General features: G+C 31.9%; 1 protein-coding gene across 1 annotated transcript; it reads right to left on the bottom strand.

Moving 5' to 3' along the window:
- Positions 1–1,328: 1,328 nt before the first annotated feature.
- Positions 1,329–16,615, bottom strand: LOC133322495 (prostaglandin D2 receptor). The gene is made up of 5 exons (XM_061531484.1): positions 16,311–16,615; positions 4,075–4,291; positions 3,696–3,888; positions 2,584–2,912; positions 1,329–1,578 (listed from the first exon to the last, which is right to left on the bottom strand). The coding sequence occupies exons 1-5, from the start codon at positions 16,613–16,615 to the stop codon at positions 1,330–1,332; spliced, it is 1,293 nt and encodes a 430-aa protein (XP_061387468.1). The 3' UTR covers position 1,329.
- Between the last annotated feature and the right edge of the window lie 333 nt (positions 16,616–16,948).

The following is a 16,948-nucleotide window of genomic DNA, read 5'->3' on the forward strand; positions in this document are numbered from 1 at the left end:
TGGATTTAAAAAAAAATATTTCAATAACATTCAATTAGTGTGGATTTCTAAAAAATATGTTTTTCAAGGACAGTCGGTAGGCTTGTGTTAACAATATTTTTTAAAGAATGTCGTAGGCTTGGATTTTTTTAAAACGTATTGTTTAAGGACCGTCAACATATTTTTTAAGGGCCGAAATGTTTGGGGACTTATAAAAAATATTTTAAAAGTACCGAAATGTTTGTGGATTTAAAAAAAAAACAATCACCCTTATTACGGTTGTTGTAGTCGTATCGAAAATTTGGCACTGTCTATTTTTTATACGACAAATCGGTATTATGAAAGTCGTTACAATACTTCAAATTTGTCGTGAAAGATTCTGTTGACGACAGCATAAAAATAACTAGGAAAATAATTTTAACATTTTACTATAACAATATTTACTGATTAATTTTTACATTAGAAATTATTTTATTGCATTTCTTAATATTCATAAGAAAATTAAATTAAAATTAAAAATTAAAGTAATTAGAAAACAAAGGACATAGTTTTCCAATACATTATAAAAAGGGTTCTAAAAGTACAATTTTTGCTTTGGTTTTGTAACAGAGCAAAAAAAATAATCTATTTCAAAATTTGGCGTTGTAAATTTTACATAATACCGACCAAAAACGACTACGCCTACGAGAGCTGCCGTACAACGACTACGTCTACCGTAATAAGAGTGAATATATTTATCCAAGGATCGTCAGTATGCCTATATTAAAAATATATTTTAAGGACGTTCAATAGACGTAAAATAATTTTTTAAGGCCGAGCGTATTTTTTCAAATATTTGTAAGAATTCAAAAAATATATATTGTTTTAAAACGTTTGCTTCCGCCTAAAAACTTTTTTCGTTTATAAAAAGATACGCATATACACAAAAGGATACACAAATATAAAAATAAAAAAAGATATGAACTAAATGTGGGTTAATGTATCAGCTCTAATCAATAATAATAATTAAAAACTCGTAACTTATGCTTAACTAAGTACATATGGAGACCAAATACAATAGACTGGCTGATTGACATACATACAAACAGACACAACAGGCCACAAGACAAGCTAATCAATTCCACTGCTTCCAAAATGAACTACCGCTGGTAAATTAAGATGCTACAGAAAAAAAACCTCCACAAAAAAGACACATAAATGTTCATCTTTCTTTTATGATTCCAGCCACGGTTGTTGTTATCACGCTTGTTGCCTAAAAGGAAACAACTAATTAGAGCTGGATTCCATGCACATTGTACCTACTTACTGTTGCTGCTGCCTACCGCCATACATCATCGCCATCGATCGATTTCAATTGAGACCACACTCCAATGTGTGCTGTTCAATGGTGGCGCGCAGACGACTCTGATCGCTGTGTGAACGCTTAAAACCGGTACGCCAACGTTTCAGGCAGCCCAAAATATACGAATGTTTGGTGCGACTCAGCACATAGACATAGGGATCGGATGTGAAATGCAAAGCCATCAGCATGTCAGCAATCAGAAAGAAAGGATGTGCCTTGGGCACACGATTTGGGACAATGGCCATGGGAATGGCAATCTGCGTTAAGAGGGTAAAATAGGAGATGAAAGTTATTGTAAAGAAGAATTTGGCATGTAAGTATGTGTAGATAAAAGTTTTTATATTTTTGCAAATAAATAAAAATTTTCTTTATTTTTTCAGAAATGCATTAACATTTTTTTACTCAAATGTATATTAGGATGGGTCAGAAGACAAAAAGTTTTTTATATTTTTTATTTGCAATTAATTAAAAATGTTCTTTATTTTTTCAGAAATACATTAACATTGTTTTTTTACTCAAATGGATATTAGGATGGGTCAGAAGACAAATTTTGAAACATCTACAATAATTATTTTTTTTAATTTATAATTGGAATTATTTATTAATTAATTATTTTTAGTTAAATTAATTAAATATCATTAATTATAAATTAATATTAACTGTTATTTTAATTATTATATATAGTATAGTTTTGAACATTCAGACTTCGTCTATTAAAATAGTAATAAATTATGTATATCTAGTTTAAAGTATTTTTAATAGTAAAGCTAGTAAAAGAGAAACATTTCAAAATGGCTCTCAGAGTATAAAATAATTTGAAAAGTTCGGGAACACAAATCTAGTAAATATGCCACAATTATATGGCAATACTTCAAAATCAACATAACAGCCAATCAGAAGTTGCCATTCCTGTTTACCATTCAAATTTCCCGAGTAAAAAGTTTACAAAGAGAACGCCATTTGGTTTTGTGTTCTCTAAAATTTCATTCAATGTTTTACCAGTTTTGTGGTAAAACATTTTCGAGTAAAAAGTGACAAAACTTGTAAAATGAGTAGATTATGTTATGTTCTGGAACGGAACTTATGTCATATGTATTATTAATAAAATGTTTTTTTTATTGTAATAAAATTTATTTTCTTTTCGTTTTTTACATTTATTTATTATTTTTTAAAAATCTCCTTTCCACCCTAATATACATTACATTTCGTTTTTTTTCGTTTAGCACAACTTGCAACCCAACTTTCAACTCATCCCTACTTACCATTTGTGGCATCCAACAGATAACAAACGATATGCTCAAGAACAACATCAGCTTGGCGAATTTTATTTCATCGGGCGAAGCATGAGCGGACAGTGTCACACTGTTGCTGTGATGATACTGCGGTATGTGCGTCGTACTACTCTGGCCATGCTGATACAGTGTCGTGCCACTGGAACTTTCAGCATCGATTTGAGCCACCGAACCCTTTTCGCTGCGATTCACCATGTCATAGGTCATGTGACGTTGGGTGGTGCGTGTGCGGCCAATGAAGCATAGAACGCGCATAACAAATAAATTACAAGCGACTATGACCACACAGAGGAGAGTGCCTAAAAACGAACAGAAACGATAGAAGAAAATGAAACGAAAAATTGAAACCAGATGATGACAAATGTCCAGAAGAGATAGGGAAACGGCAACTGCGTAAGGCCTTACGTCAATTGCCTTTAACCATTAACAATATTAAATGCTGATAAATGATGTTTGTTGCCGACTCGATATTTGCCATCAATTAAAAAATGGATATTTTCGTGGCTTCTGCCAGCCCATTTCTTAGTCGGATGAGGAGAGGGAGGAGTATGATGTTTATTGTTTATGGAAACTGTCAATATTGAGTGAGTATTTTTTGCTACTTAATATCAAATTGCTAAAATTGCCATTTCAGGCTATTGGTGATGAATTATGATGATCAAAGCCAAAAGAATGGAATATTTTCATTTTGTGGGTCATCATTATTTTGGGATTTTAATTGGCATTAAGTAAATTCTCTTTAAATATACCTTAGAGAAGGGAAAGGATTTTTAGGATTTTGTTTATTTCGATTAATCATGGATTTTTAAAGAATGTTTTTTTTCTGGGAATAGCAGACCAATTAACGATATTTTTTGTAAGGTTTTTTTCAAGGACCACAAAAGAGCATATTTTTTAAGGATCAGCAAAATTTTGATTTGATTTTTTTAACTTTTAAAAATGACCAGAAAAAGGCCTAGATTTTGTTAAATGTTTATTAAGGACTAGAGAAAGGCCTTTATTTTTTAAAATAATTTTAATAGACTTAGTTTTTTAATATTTTTTATGGTATCTTTTGAAAAAAAAAAATATTATTTACTTACCAAATAACATAAATAACACTGAATAAGTTTTATTCCAAAAACCCTCAGCATCACGATAACGTAAACATTTAACCTTTTCCGGATTGCTATCATCCATGTAGGCGCCAAAACCGAAGAAGGGCAAAAATGTGATGACCACAGCTATTAGGATTAGGGATTTTATGGTCTTACGCACCAATTCATAGGTTATGTGCTGAAACAGAATACAAATACAAGACAAATGAATGTGAATTGAATTAATAATAAATCTAATTGGATTTGTAACATAAATATAATAAAAAAATAACAATAATCTCTCTCCACATTCATCTTTACACTCTTCTTCATGATGAATGTGTAACACTCACTCGTTCAATCTCTCCCTCCCCCTTAACCTTACCTTGTGATATATAAATGGCCTAGCCAATGCCATCCAACGTTCAATGGCCATGACGGCTGCTATGCAACCGGAACTCAGGCCAAAAAATCGCCACACCACTTTGCCCACACAATCCCATTTGTTGTATTTCTCGAAGACTTCCGGCGGCAGATAGACTTTCAACAGCAAAGTGGTTAACATGCCCAGTAAGCCAATAAAGTTATTTGTCGATAAGCACCTGGAAAAAATTAGAAGAAGAAGAAGAAAAGGAATATTATATGGATTTGCTTTTTATTGTACTGTTGTTGTTATTGTTATGGGCTGAGAAAGGCATTAATGTGTGATGTTACAATTTTATCCTTTCTTCGTGTAAAGAAAATGCAAACAATGAAATTTAATGGAAGTTATTTCAATTTGATGTTCGCCTTACACGTGTTGAAGAGGTCTTTCTATTAATATTTCTTGAGATTAAATTAATGCATGACAATAAATGGATACATATTACCCTTGGGATATTCTGAGAATAGTATTCAATACAAACATCAACAAATAAGGATCAACAAATGTGAGTATTTTTTACAAATATTTTTTCAAGCACCTTCACCAGGCGTTAATTTTTTAAAAATATTTTTAGGGACCATCGGACATAGATTTTTTAAAATTTTTTTAAAGGATGCACACAAGGCGCGGATATTGAAAAAAAATATATGTTTTTTATGATCCACAAAAAGCGTGGATATTTTAAAAAAATATTTTTTAAAGGACCCTGACAAGGCGTGAATTTTTAAAATAATATTTTTTAAAGGATCCACACAATGCGTGAATTTTTTAAAAAATAGTTTATTAAATAATAAGCGTGTATTTAATTTCATTACATTCTTTGGGATTTTTTGTTTGTTTAAATGTCTATACCACCTTGACACAAATGTTTATTAAAAGCATAGATTTTTACAGCGTGTTTTGTCGGTACATGATGCACAGACATACATAGAACATGTTTCATGGCTTTGGGATTTTCCAATTATATTTTCAAATAGGAAAAAATCCCCTAATCAACATATCAAGACATTTGGGCAACAATTGTTATTTCAGTCTTTTTTATACCCTTCACCACACTGTGGTACAGGGTATTATGTCTTTGTGCATATGTTTGTAACAGGCAAAAGGAAACAATATAGACCCATAGTTATTTTTGAGAATATGCATATAATTTTAAATTCTAAAGAAATACAGTTCGCATTTATCATCCGATTTGGATGAAATTTGACACAGCTCATTTATTTGGCCCAAGGACGAACCCTATTGAAATTGGTAAAAAATCGGTTTAGATTTAGATATAGCTCCCATATATAATTTCATCCGATTTATGGCTCCTATATATAATTTCATCCGATTTAAGGTAGATGGTGCGCCAAAATCATTAATATATTTCGATTTGCACGAAATTTGGCATAGCGTACTGAAGTGAGCCTAGAATGATGTGTGTAAAATTTCTTGAAAATCGGTTGAGAATTAGATATAGCTCCCATATATATTTTTTTCCGATTTAATGTAAATGGTGAAGCAAAACCCCTGTATATCATTCGATTTTGACGAAATTTCACATAGCGTACTGAATTAGACCTAAAATGACGTACGTGAAGTTTAGTGAAAATCGGTTCAGATTTAGATATAGCTCCCATATATATTTTCGTCCATTTTAAGGTAAATGGTGAACCAAAACCTCTGTATATCTTTCGATTTGGACGAAATTTGGCATAGCGTACTAAATAAAGTCTAGAAAGATGTGTGCTAAGTTTCGTGGAAATCGCTTGAGATTTGGATATAGCTCCCATATAAATTTTCGTCCGATTAGAGGTTAATGGTGCGCCAAAGTCCCTAAATATCTTTCGATATGCACGAAATTTGGCATAGCGTACTAAATTAAGCCTAGAAAGATGTGTGCTAAGTTTCGTGAAAATCAGTTCAGATTTATATATAGCTCCCATATATATGTGTTCGTCCGATTTAATGTAAATGGTGAACCAAAGTCGCTATATATTTTTCGATTTGCACGAAATTTGACATAGCGTACTGAACTAAGTCTAGAATGATGTGTGTTAAATTTCGAGAATATCGGTTCAGTTTTAGATATAGCTTCCATATATATTTTCGTCCGATTTAAGGTAAATGGTGCGCCAAAGTCCCTAAATATCTTTCGTTCAATTTCATGTCAATGTTCTTTCGAAAAGGCGACGTATGTTAGGAGACTATGTAGAATATACCCAAAGTGGTGAAGGGTGTCATATGGTCGGCCCAGTCCGACTTTACTACTTTCCTTATTGTTTTTTTTTCGTTACATTGTGTAATTTTTAAAACAAGTTTAGAATATAAATCGATAATTTGTATAGATTTATTTACAGTATTTTTTCCAATAAATTTGCAATCTATTTGAAGAAAATTCATATAATTTATATTCAAAACTACCAGTACGGAATAGAAAAATACGCAATAATAATAACTGCAACTAGCTCATCATCGTGTAGAAATTCAAGCCATTAATAGTCATAAAATTGTTAATAAATATTTTTTATTGAAAATTTTCTGACGTTGGGATATAGGTAGGAAATGGATAATAAATAATTTTTTTGTAGATGACACACACACATTTTTTATAATTTATATTTTTCATTGTAATTTTGAAATTTAAGTGAGAAAGTAAAAAAATCTTTAAAATATTCACGCCTATTGTAAACCTTGTAGAAAATAAAAGCTCAAAAATCTACGTTTATGTTAGTCTCTGAAAAAAAAAATAATTTTTAAAAAAATCTATGCCTATGGCTTGTTGAAAGAAATCCCCTCATATTCGTTTTAATTGATTTTTTGTTTGAAGAGGTGCCTCTAGTCGTTGCTGATGACAGTGACAATGGGTCGTAAAGCATAATTGACTTAATGACACAAAAGTCCTCCTCAGAAAGATTTGTGTGTTGCAATACAAATATGAAAAAACAGCAAAATAACAACAACAATTTGTAACACATTTGATTGGCACGATTAGTTTGAACTTGACGGTGATCACCCATATGCAGAAAAAAAGATAACGAAACCAGAGACAGAAGTGACTAAGTCCATTGACGGACTGTTGGGAAAGTACCTTCGTTACACGTGAAGAAGATAACATTCTTTGCGTTTAGTTGACTTCTCAGAATTTAAAGTCTATGGCTATGAGAAGACGTATCTATCCAATGGAATTGCTTGTTGTAAGGTAGTATCTACTAATAACATTTTTATCTATAAATACTCCATTCATCATCGTCATTTGGGGTACGTTGTAATTTGATTTTAATCTTCGCTGCTTCGCTCCAGTGCCTTGCCTATATGTGCCTGCCTCAATGCAATTCGAAATTGTTTTTTTTTTTATTGTTGGTACTATTCTTAGTCATACCTCCGCCTTTTGCAAATATCCCAGAAGAAAATAATTATGTTTAACTTCTTAATGACATGATTAATCAGTCTTTTTGTATAAAATGGATGTAAAAATATAAATGGGATTTTCAATACCATAGGCTTTATTAGATTTTTATACCCTCTGCTAACAGACAAAGGGAAACGAGATAGAAACATGGTTCCTTTTAAGAATATGCATTGAATCACTTTCTAAGACGATTAATGCATGTCCGTCCGTACATTTATGATCCGAATTTGATGAAATTTGACCTTATTTGGCCCAAGGCCACTTATTTGGCCCAAGGACGAACCCTATTGAAATTGGGAAAAATCGGGTCAGATTTAGATATAGCTCCCATATATATTTTCGTCCGATTTAATGTAAACGGTGCCTATATATCTTTCGATTTGCACAAAAATTGGCACAGCCTAATGATTCAGGGCTAGAATGATGTGTGTAAAAATTCCTGGAAATCAGTTCAGATTTAGATATAGCTCCCATATACATTTTCGTCCGATTTAATGTTAATGGTGTTCCAAAGTCTCTATATATCTTCCGATTTACCCGAAATTTGGTATAGCGTACTGAAGTGAGCCTAGAATGATGTGTGTAAAATTTCTTGAAAATCGGTTCATATTTATATATAGCTCCCATATATATGTTCGGTCGATTTAATGTAAATGGTGTTCAAAAGTCTCTATATATCTTCCGATTTGCCCGAAATTTGGTATAGCGTACTGAATTAAGACTAGGATGATGTGTGTTAAGTTTCCTGAAAATCGGTTCAGATTTAGATATAGCTCCCATATATATGTTCGACCGATTTAATGTAAATGGTGTACCAAAGTCCCTATATATCTTCCGATTTGCCGAAATTTGGTATAGCGTACAGAATTGAGTCTAGAATGATGTGTGTAAAATTTCCTGGAAATATGTTCAGATTTAGATATAACTCCCTTATATATGTTCGACCGATTTAATGTGAATGGCGTACCAAAGTCCCTACATATCTTTCGATTTTCACGAAGTTTGGCATTGCGTACTGAATAAAGTCTAGAATAATGTGTGTTAAGCTTCGTGAAAATCGGTTCAGAATTGGATATAGGTCCCATATATATTTTAGTCCGATTTAAGGTAAATGTTGTACCAAAGTCCCTATATATGTTTCGATTTGCACGAAATTTAGCACATCGTACTGAATAAAGGCTAGAATGACGTATGTTAAGTTTCGTGAGATTCGGTTCAGTTTTAGATATAGCTCCCATATATATTTTCGTCCGATTTAAGGTAAATGGTGTACCAAAGTTCCTATATATCTTTCGATTTGCACGAAATTTGGCATACGGTACTGAATTGAGTCTAGAATGACGTGGAAATCGGTTCAGATTTAGATATAGCTCCCATATATATGTTTGACCGATTTAATGTTCAGATTTAGATATAGCTCCCATATATATGTTTGACCGATTTAATATAAATGGGGTACCAAAGTCCCTATATATCTTTCGATCTGCACAAAATTTGGCATAGCGTACTGAATTGCGTTTAGAATGGCGTGTGTAAAATTTCCTGGAAATTGGTACAGATTTAGATATAGCTCCCATAAATATGTTCGAGCGATTTAATGTAAATGGTGTACCAAAGTCCCTATATATCTTTCGATCCATTCATGACGTGGACGATTTAAAAATATTTTTTTATAGATCCATTAAAACATGTTTTCATGAATTTTCTCAAAAAAAAGAATGGATTTTATTTTTTTAGTGATTTTTTTTTAAATTGTTTATTTAAAAAAAATTATTTATTTATACTACAGTTTATTTCCTAGTTCTCCCTGTATGGGAAATTTCGTTTGATTTATTATTTGTTTTCAAAAATTTAATTTTTGGCAAATTTTGGGCACATTCATAACAAACACCTCATCATCGAAATGATTGACTGCAAATATTAACACCCAACCCCCCTTCAGAATAAAATTCTCCTCAATACAACAATTCAATTAGAAATACGCAATAATCGCCACTTTTAATAAAAATATGTGTGTGTGTATGTACTGCTGTTGTTGTTAATTCCAAAATTGTCTAACAATGAGTTCTCAAAAAATTTAGTTTATTCATGATTTGAATATATATTTTTTTTGCTAATTTAGTATTCCGTTAAAAAATAATAATTTGTGTTAGAAAAACATATTTTACAAAAAGTAAACAAATCAGTAAAAAATAATCGATGTTCAAATAGATTTGATATTTGAACAGAAATGAGGCATTTCCCACATCACACATTAGTGTGAAAATTTTCACATTGATTTTAAAAAAATGCAACACATTTTCAAATTAATTGAAATATTTCAATATGGTGTAAAAATGTCATTTTTTGCTAGTCCGCATCAACCGCACATAATTCTTGTGTTAGGCAATTTAAATGTGCCTCTTAGGACCCATAAAGTTTCGATATTAATGAGACAGACCGCCGACTGTCAGTAAACATTTATGTCTATGTGTGTGTTTGAGTGGGGACAGTCATTATTAATTAAGAGCGAATTGGGATTTATGTGAAATAAATACTTATTTTAAATTTAAAACGAAAGAACTAAATCACTTGTTTCTTACATTGTCATATAAGATGATTATATTAGATTGGCGGGTTGAAAATATTTTGAAAATTTTTTTTGACAGAAAAAAATAAACAATATTTGAATTTTTTATATCAAATTTAAAAAACTACGACTTTTTTAAAACATATACGAATTGAATGGATCCGGATCAAATGTTTTAAAAAATCTGCGTCTTGAATGAATCCTAAAAAAATTATTTAAAAAATCTGCGTCTTGAATGGATCCTGAAAAAATAATTTAAAAAATTTACGCCTTGAGTTGATCCCTAAATATATTTAAACCATTAAGGAAAGTAGTTAAGTCGGACTGGGCTATATAATACCCTTCACCACTTTCGGTATATTCTACATATGTATCCTTACAATTGTATGTCAATGTCCCATCGAAGGAACATATTCATGACTTTCTGCAACCTATGATAAATTTAATTTCATTCAAGCCGATTTAGAGTCGTCTGCGTATAATGGGACAAATTTATGGAAAACGATTTATAGCAAAATTGATACACGCTATTCGATACGCCACATGGTTAAAAATTTAATTGCACTCAGACACTCGTTCGAAATACATATGGAAGTTATGGCTACATCTGCACCAATTTCAACAAACTCCAATTTGATACGTTGTGCAATTTCGTGTTAATCGGACAAACATTAGGAGTTTAGTGCACCAATTACATAAAATCAGACGAAAATATATATGGGAGCTATATCTAAATCTGAACCGATTTTCACGAAACTTGACACACATCATTCTAGGCTTAAACCAGTACGTTGTGCAAATTTCGTGCAATTCGAAAGATATATAGGGACTTTGGTGCATCATTTACATAAAATCGGACGAAAACATATATGGGAGCTGTATCTATATCTGAACCGATGTTTACGAAACTTAGCACACATCATTCTGGACGTAATTTAATACCCTATGCCAAATTTCGTGCAAATCGAAAGATATATAGGGACTTTGGTGCACCATTAACAAAAAATCGGACGAAAATATATATGGGAGCTATATCTAAATCTGAACCGATTTTCAGGAAACTTAACACAAATCATTGTAGGCCTAATTCATTACGCTGTGCCAAATTTCGTGCAAATCGAAAGATATATAGGGACTTTGGTATACCATTTACCTAAAATCGGACGAAAATATATTTGGGAGCTATATCTAAATCTGAACCGATTTTCAGGAAACTTAACACACATCATTCTATACCTAATTCACTACACTGTGCCAAATTTCGTGCAAATCGAAAGATATATAGGTATACCATTTACCTAAAATCGGACGAATATATATTTGGGAGCTATATCTAAATCTGAACCGATTTTCACGAAATTTAACACACATCGTTCTAGGCTTAAATCAGAATGCTATGCCAAATTTCGTGCAAATCGAAAGATATTTAAGGTCTTTGATACATTATTTACCTCAAATCGGACGAATATATATATGAGAGCTATATCTAAATATAAAATGATCTTCACCAAACTTAGGACACATCATTCTAGACTTTATTCAGTACGCTGTGCCAAATTTCGTGCAAATCGAAAGATATTTAGGGACTTTGGTGCGCAATTTGCCCTTAATCGGACGAAAATGTATATGGGAGCTATATTTAAATCTGAACCGATTTTTCCCAATTTCAATAGGGTTTGTCCTTGGGCCAAATAAATGAGCTGTGCCAAATTTCATCCAATTTGGATTATGAATGCGACCCGTACTTTGTTTACAATTTAATATGGACAAGCAGACGGACGGACAGACATGCATAAATCGACTTAGAAAGTGATTCTATGTATATTCTGAAAAGGAACCATGTGTCTATCTCGTTTCTTTTTGCCTGTTACAAACATATGCACAAAGACAGTATGGTAAGGGTATAAAAGTCCACGCTTTGGAAAAAGTATTTAAAAAAATCCACGCCATGGAAAAATTATTTAAAAAATTCAATCCTTAGAAAAATTATTTAAAAAAAATCCGCGCCTTGGAAAAATTATTCAGATGTTGACAAATATTTTCATAAAAAATCATCGCTTTGTGTTTACTTACGCATAAATTGGTCTTTGAAAAAATATATTTTTAAAATCAATTCTTAAAATAGGTCCTATAAAAATCCACGATTGTAATAGTCTTTAATAACGTTTTTTTTAATTCCTGGCCTGTAATGTTCCTTAAAAAATCAAATTTCTCAGTTTAAAAAAAGAAAATACGTTCCAACCTAATACCCTTTCAACATTTTATGTTGCAAGTAACAAGTTGCAATTACAAATTCAAAACTTGCTTATAAAAGTCTGAATAAATAACACAAAAAATTACAAATATTCGAGAATATCAAACCGAGTATCTAATGCCTTAGTTTGGACCCGGTTTTAAAATATGTAACACAAACAACGACAACAAGAACACAAACTACATTTACAGCTGTTTTTTTAGCCACAACAACTTAGTCAAAGAGTCAATAAACTCTTTTTTCGATTTCGATTCAATAACAAAAACTGCCTTGAACTCTATTGGCGGGTACTCTGGCTGTTCGTTAAACTTTACTTGGGAACAAAACTAGCAACAATTTTAACTAGTTAAAATAATGCGGGACAGACGGACAGAACATTTGTCCAAAGCCTAGGCTAATATGCAACTTGTTTTAAGTCTCAAAATTGTTTGGTTTGGTTTTTGTGCGCAAAGTTTTTTGCCGCCGCTGCCATTAAGTGAATGAATCGAGTGATTGGATGTCCAGCCCCGGCCGGCCTAAGTAAACATTAGGAATTTGTTTTTGTATTAAAAAAATAGCGAAGCAATTTTAGAATGTTTTTGCGAATCACAAATAATTTTCAAATTAAAATAATAACAATAAAATAATAAATATTTTAACAGCAATCACTTAGCTGTTGCTGTTGATTAAAATTCAATTTCTTTAAATAATTTTTCCAGCACTTGGGAAAATCATAAAAATGGAAATTACGCAGTTGGAGTTTAACAAGAAAACTTGGTGATGATATCTATATTTATGGATTTATGAAGATTTTTTTTTATAGAAACACCATTGAGTCATAAGAGGAAATACAGAAAATATTTTAATGATTTGGGAACTATTACAGGTGTAATATTTTATAGAATATTTTTGGGGGCCCATCAATCTGCGTGTTTTATTTAAAAAAATATAATAAGAGACCATCAATAGGGGAGGGTATTTAAACCAGAAATATGTGTGGACTTATTAAATATATATATATATATATATTTAAACAGTCATCGATTGATTGATTTTTTGACTTTTGGGAACAACATATGGCTTGAATATTTTTAGGGTCCGTTTATAGGCTGGATTTTCTAAAGAGTTTTTTTTTCAGGGATAATCAGTAGAGCCCGATTTTTAAAGAATATTAGTTGTGATGTTTACATTTTTTGCCATTGACCTGACAAAAGAAAACTCAGTATCTCTACACTATCTGTAATATATTTTCTTTCCCAACATGTTGGCCTTTTGTTTCTGACAGATATTCTCCCAAATATTTAATTTATATACAAAACATTTTATGATAAGATAAAAAATTGCGTGTGCCAAAAAATATAGAAAAACATTTAATTTTGGTGACATGCGTGATATAAAATTTAACCCATTTTCCAATTTCTACACTTGACAGCAACAAGATTAGGAATTAATTGAAAATAGGCGTGGATTTTTTTTTAATATTTTTTCAAGGACCAACATAAGGAAATTTTTACAAATATTTTTTCAAGGACCATTGTTTTGTCTTGGTAGATTTTTTTAAAGGACCAAGACAAGGTGTAGATTTTTTAAAAATATTTTTTAAGGAATAGACAAGGACCTATACAAGGCGTGGATTTTTTTTTAAATATGTTTAAGGAATAGACAAGGACCTATACGAGGCGTGGATTTTTAAAAATATTTTAAAGGAATATACAAGGACCTATGCGAGGCGTGGATTTTTTTTATAATATTTTTAAGGAATATACCCATGCGAGGCGTGGATTTTTTAAAAATACTTTTAAGGAAAAGACAAGAACCTCTGCGAGGCGTAGGTTTTTAAAAATATTTTTAAGGAATAGACAAAGACTTATGTGAGGGGTGGATTTTTAAAAATATGTTTAAGGAATTGACAAGGACCTATGCGAGGCGTGGATTTTTAAAAATATTTTTAAGGAATATACAAGGATCTATGCGAGGCGTGATTTTTTTTTTAATATTTTTAAGGAATTTACAAGGACCTATGCGAGGCGTGGATTTTTTAAAAATATTTTTAAGGAATATACAAGGATCTATGCGAGGCGTGGATTTTTTCAAATATTTTTAAGGAATATACAAGGATCTATGCGAGGCGTGTATTTTTTTAAATATTTTTAAGGAATATACAAGGATCTATGCGAGGCGTGGATTTTTTTTAAATATTTTTAAGGAATATACATAGATCTATGCGAGGCGTGGATTTTTTTTTTAATATTTTTAAGGAATATACAAGGATCTATGCGAGGCGTGGATTTTTTTTAAATATTTTTAAGGAATATACAAGGATCTATGCGAGGCGTGGATTTTTTTTAAATATTTTTAAGGAATATACAAGGATCTATGCGAGGCGTGGATTTTTTTTAAATATTTTTAAGGAATATACAAGTATCTATGCGAGGCGTGGATTTTTTTTAAATATTTTTAAGGAATATACAAGGATCTATGCGAGGCGTGGATTTTTTTTTTTCAAATGGACCCTGATTTTTGTGTGACAAATGACAAAAGTTGTATTCTATAGCGGATATATTTACTCCTGTAGGACATAGATCCGAGAAGTTGACAGTATATCCAAGAGGAATGGTTGACCCTTAAAGTGATACCAATTATGTATATTGTCATATGTACTCGGATGTGGGAGTTAACCTTAAATATTTATAGATACTTACGAATTCAGATATTACTTAGTAACCCATTACCACTCTAGCGGAAATATAGCGCTGATCACTTTAAAATTTTCCGAGAGGTTCCAGTTATGGTCAAGGCCAACGCCTTTAATTTTCGGTGATGATCACATAAAAAATTTGGGATGAAGTGGACCGAAAACATAATTTTTGGTGTTTTTTGGAGTTGATTTATAGGCCACAAGCCGAACATCACAACTCAACCCAAGGTGAAGGGAATCTGGATAAGTACTGAATATTGGGAATATTCGGGAAAATCTGACAGTGTAAAAGGCAAGAATGCTCGCGTTGAGCGTTTTTTGTTATCGCGTTAACGCACGCAAAATGTTAAAATATATTTAACTGCGAAGCGCACATCAACTTCGAGCGTTTGTGTTATCGTTTCCTTGTGGTTGTTGTATTTTCGATAACACATAACGCAACGGATGGATCAACACGAGCATTCTGCTTAGCCCTTAAGGAAGAGGTGTGTTGATCTCTAATCGGTCAAAAGAGTGCAAATATCACGAAATATTGCCCAGGCTCGAAATAAACATCCGCAGAAAGATGGAGTTCCGTGATAGTATCGTATGGTCGGCTAGGGATAAGTACATCGACTTTCGACTAATCGACTTTTTGTATTGAAAAGTCTAAAATTCGAAGTCGACTTTTGATCTATGAGAAAATCGTAAAGTCGACTTTTCAAGATCGATTTTATTCATATATACTTGGTTTTTTTATCACAAAGCTCAAATTGTTCAAAAATTTCACTTTCCGGAACTTTACTTTATCTATTCACAATAATTCATATAAAAATCAAATTTTTAGTCGATTTTGCAGAAGTCAGTAAAAGTCGAAAATCGACAGATCGACAGATCGACAGATGACAAAATCGAAAGATCGAAAAGTCGAATTTTAGTCAAAGGCAAAAATCGAAAAGTCTAAAAACCGACTTTTTCGTCAGAGGCAAAAATCGAAACGTCTAAAAGTCGATTTTTGCGCTCGACTACGTATCCCTATGGTCGGCCCTGTCCGACTATACTGCTCCGCTCACAGGGTTTAAATATTTTTTTAAGGACCTATACAAGGCTCGAATTTTCTTGACCTGTCACAAGCTTTGATTTTTAAAAAAATATATTTTTTCGAGGAGCAACACAAGATTTTACGCAGAATCCTCCAAAAGCATGATTTTTTTAATATTTTTCAGAAATCTGACACTAGTAAAAATATTTTTCAAAAAACGATTCAAATCACTAATTGTTTTCATTTTTCATTTCTGGTATTTTAAAAATCCGTCTCCCTTACCTCAACATAAACGTGTATTTGCTATGTTTGGTGGCTTTTTTGCGCGCCAAAATAACCAAAGCCAAAAAATTGCCGATGACACCCAAAACAATGACAGCGGCACTCCACAGCAGTCGACGTTTGTTCTGATACAATTGCACCTGGGATGGCGGTGGTACAACACTTACAGATTCTGTCGCTTCGATATATTTGGCCGTTGTCGAATTATCCTCTGTGAAGGGATTATCCTCGCTGGGATTAAAACAATTGCAAAGTTGCAACAGTACCGCAAGGTAAAGGGAATGTAAAACGCATTGTCGCAACATTTTCGAAATTTCGTTTCGAAATAGTTCGAAGATTACAAATATTATTTAAAATTTAAGTTAGTTTATTCAATTTTGTTTTTCAATTTCTTATTCACTTCAATATTTTTATTATTCGATTTTTCAAAATTTCACCAAAACAAGTGCAGTAATTTACACACAAATATTTGTTAACGCATTTTTCTTGTTATTTTAAGTTTTTGTTGTTCAAAACTATTTGAAGAATTTTCTGTAACGTCTTTAAAACAATTCAATTTGTTGTTGAATTTGCGAACGAACAATCATAAAAATACCGGCCTACTCTCACTTGTTGTTTTGTGCCTGCGTATCGTATTT

This window comes from Musca vetustissima, unplaced genomic scaffold (genome assembly GCF_032173495.1).
Source record: "Musca vetustissima isolate MV318-11 ecotype Yass unplaced genomic scaffold, APGP_CSIRO_Mvet_v1 utg451, whole genome shotgun sequence".
NCBI classification, from domain to species: Eukaryota; Metazoa; Arthropoda; class Insecta; order Diptera; family Muscidae; genus Musca; species Musca vetustissima.

Coding starts and splice junctions, on each gene's coding strand:
- LOC133322495 (XM_061531484.1), bottom strand. CDS start 16,615: ATGTTGCGACAATGCGTTTTACATTCCCTTTACCTTGCGGTACTGTTG. Junction 3,889..4,074: donor GGCCATTTATATATCACAAG/GTAAGGTTAAGG, acceptor ATTCTGTTTCAG/CACATAACCTATGAATTGGT. Junction 2,913..3,695: donor AGTGTTATTTATGTTATTTG/GTAAGTAAATAA, acceptor GTTCGTTTTTAG/GCACTCTCCTCTGTGTGGTC.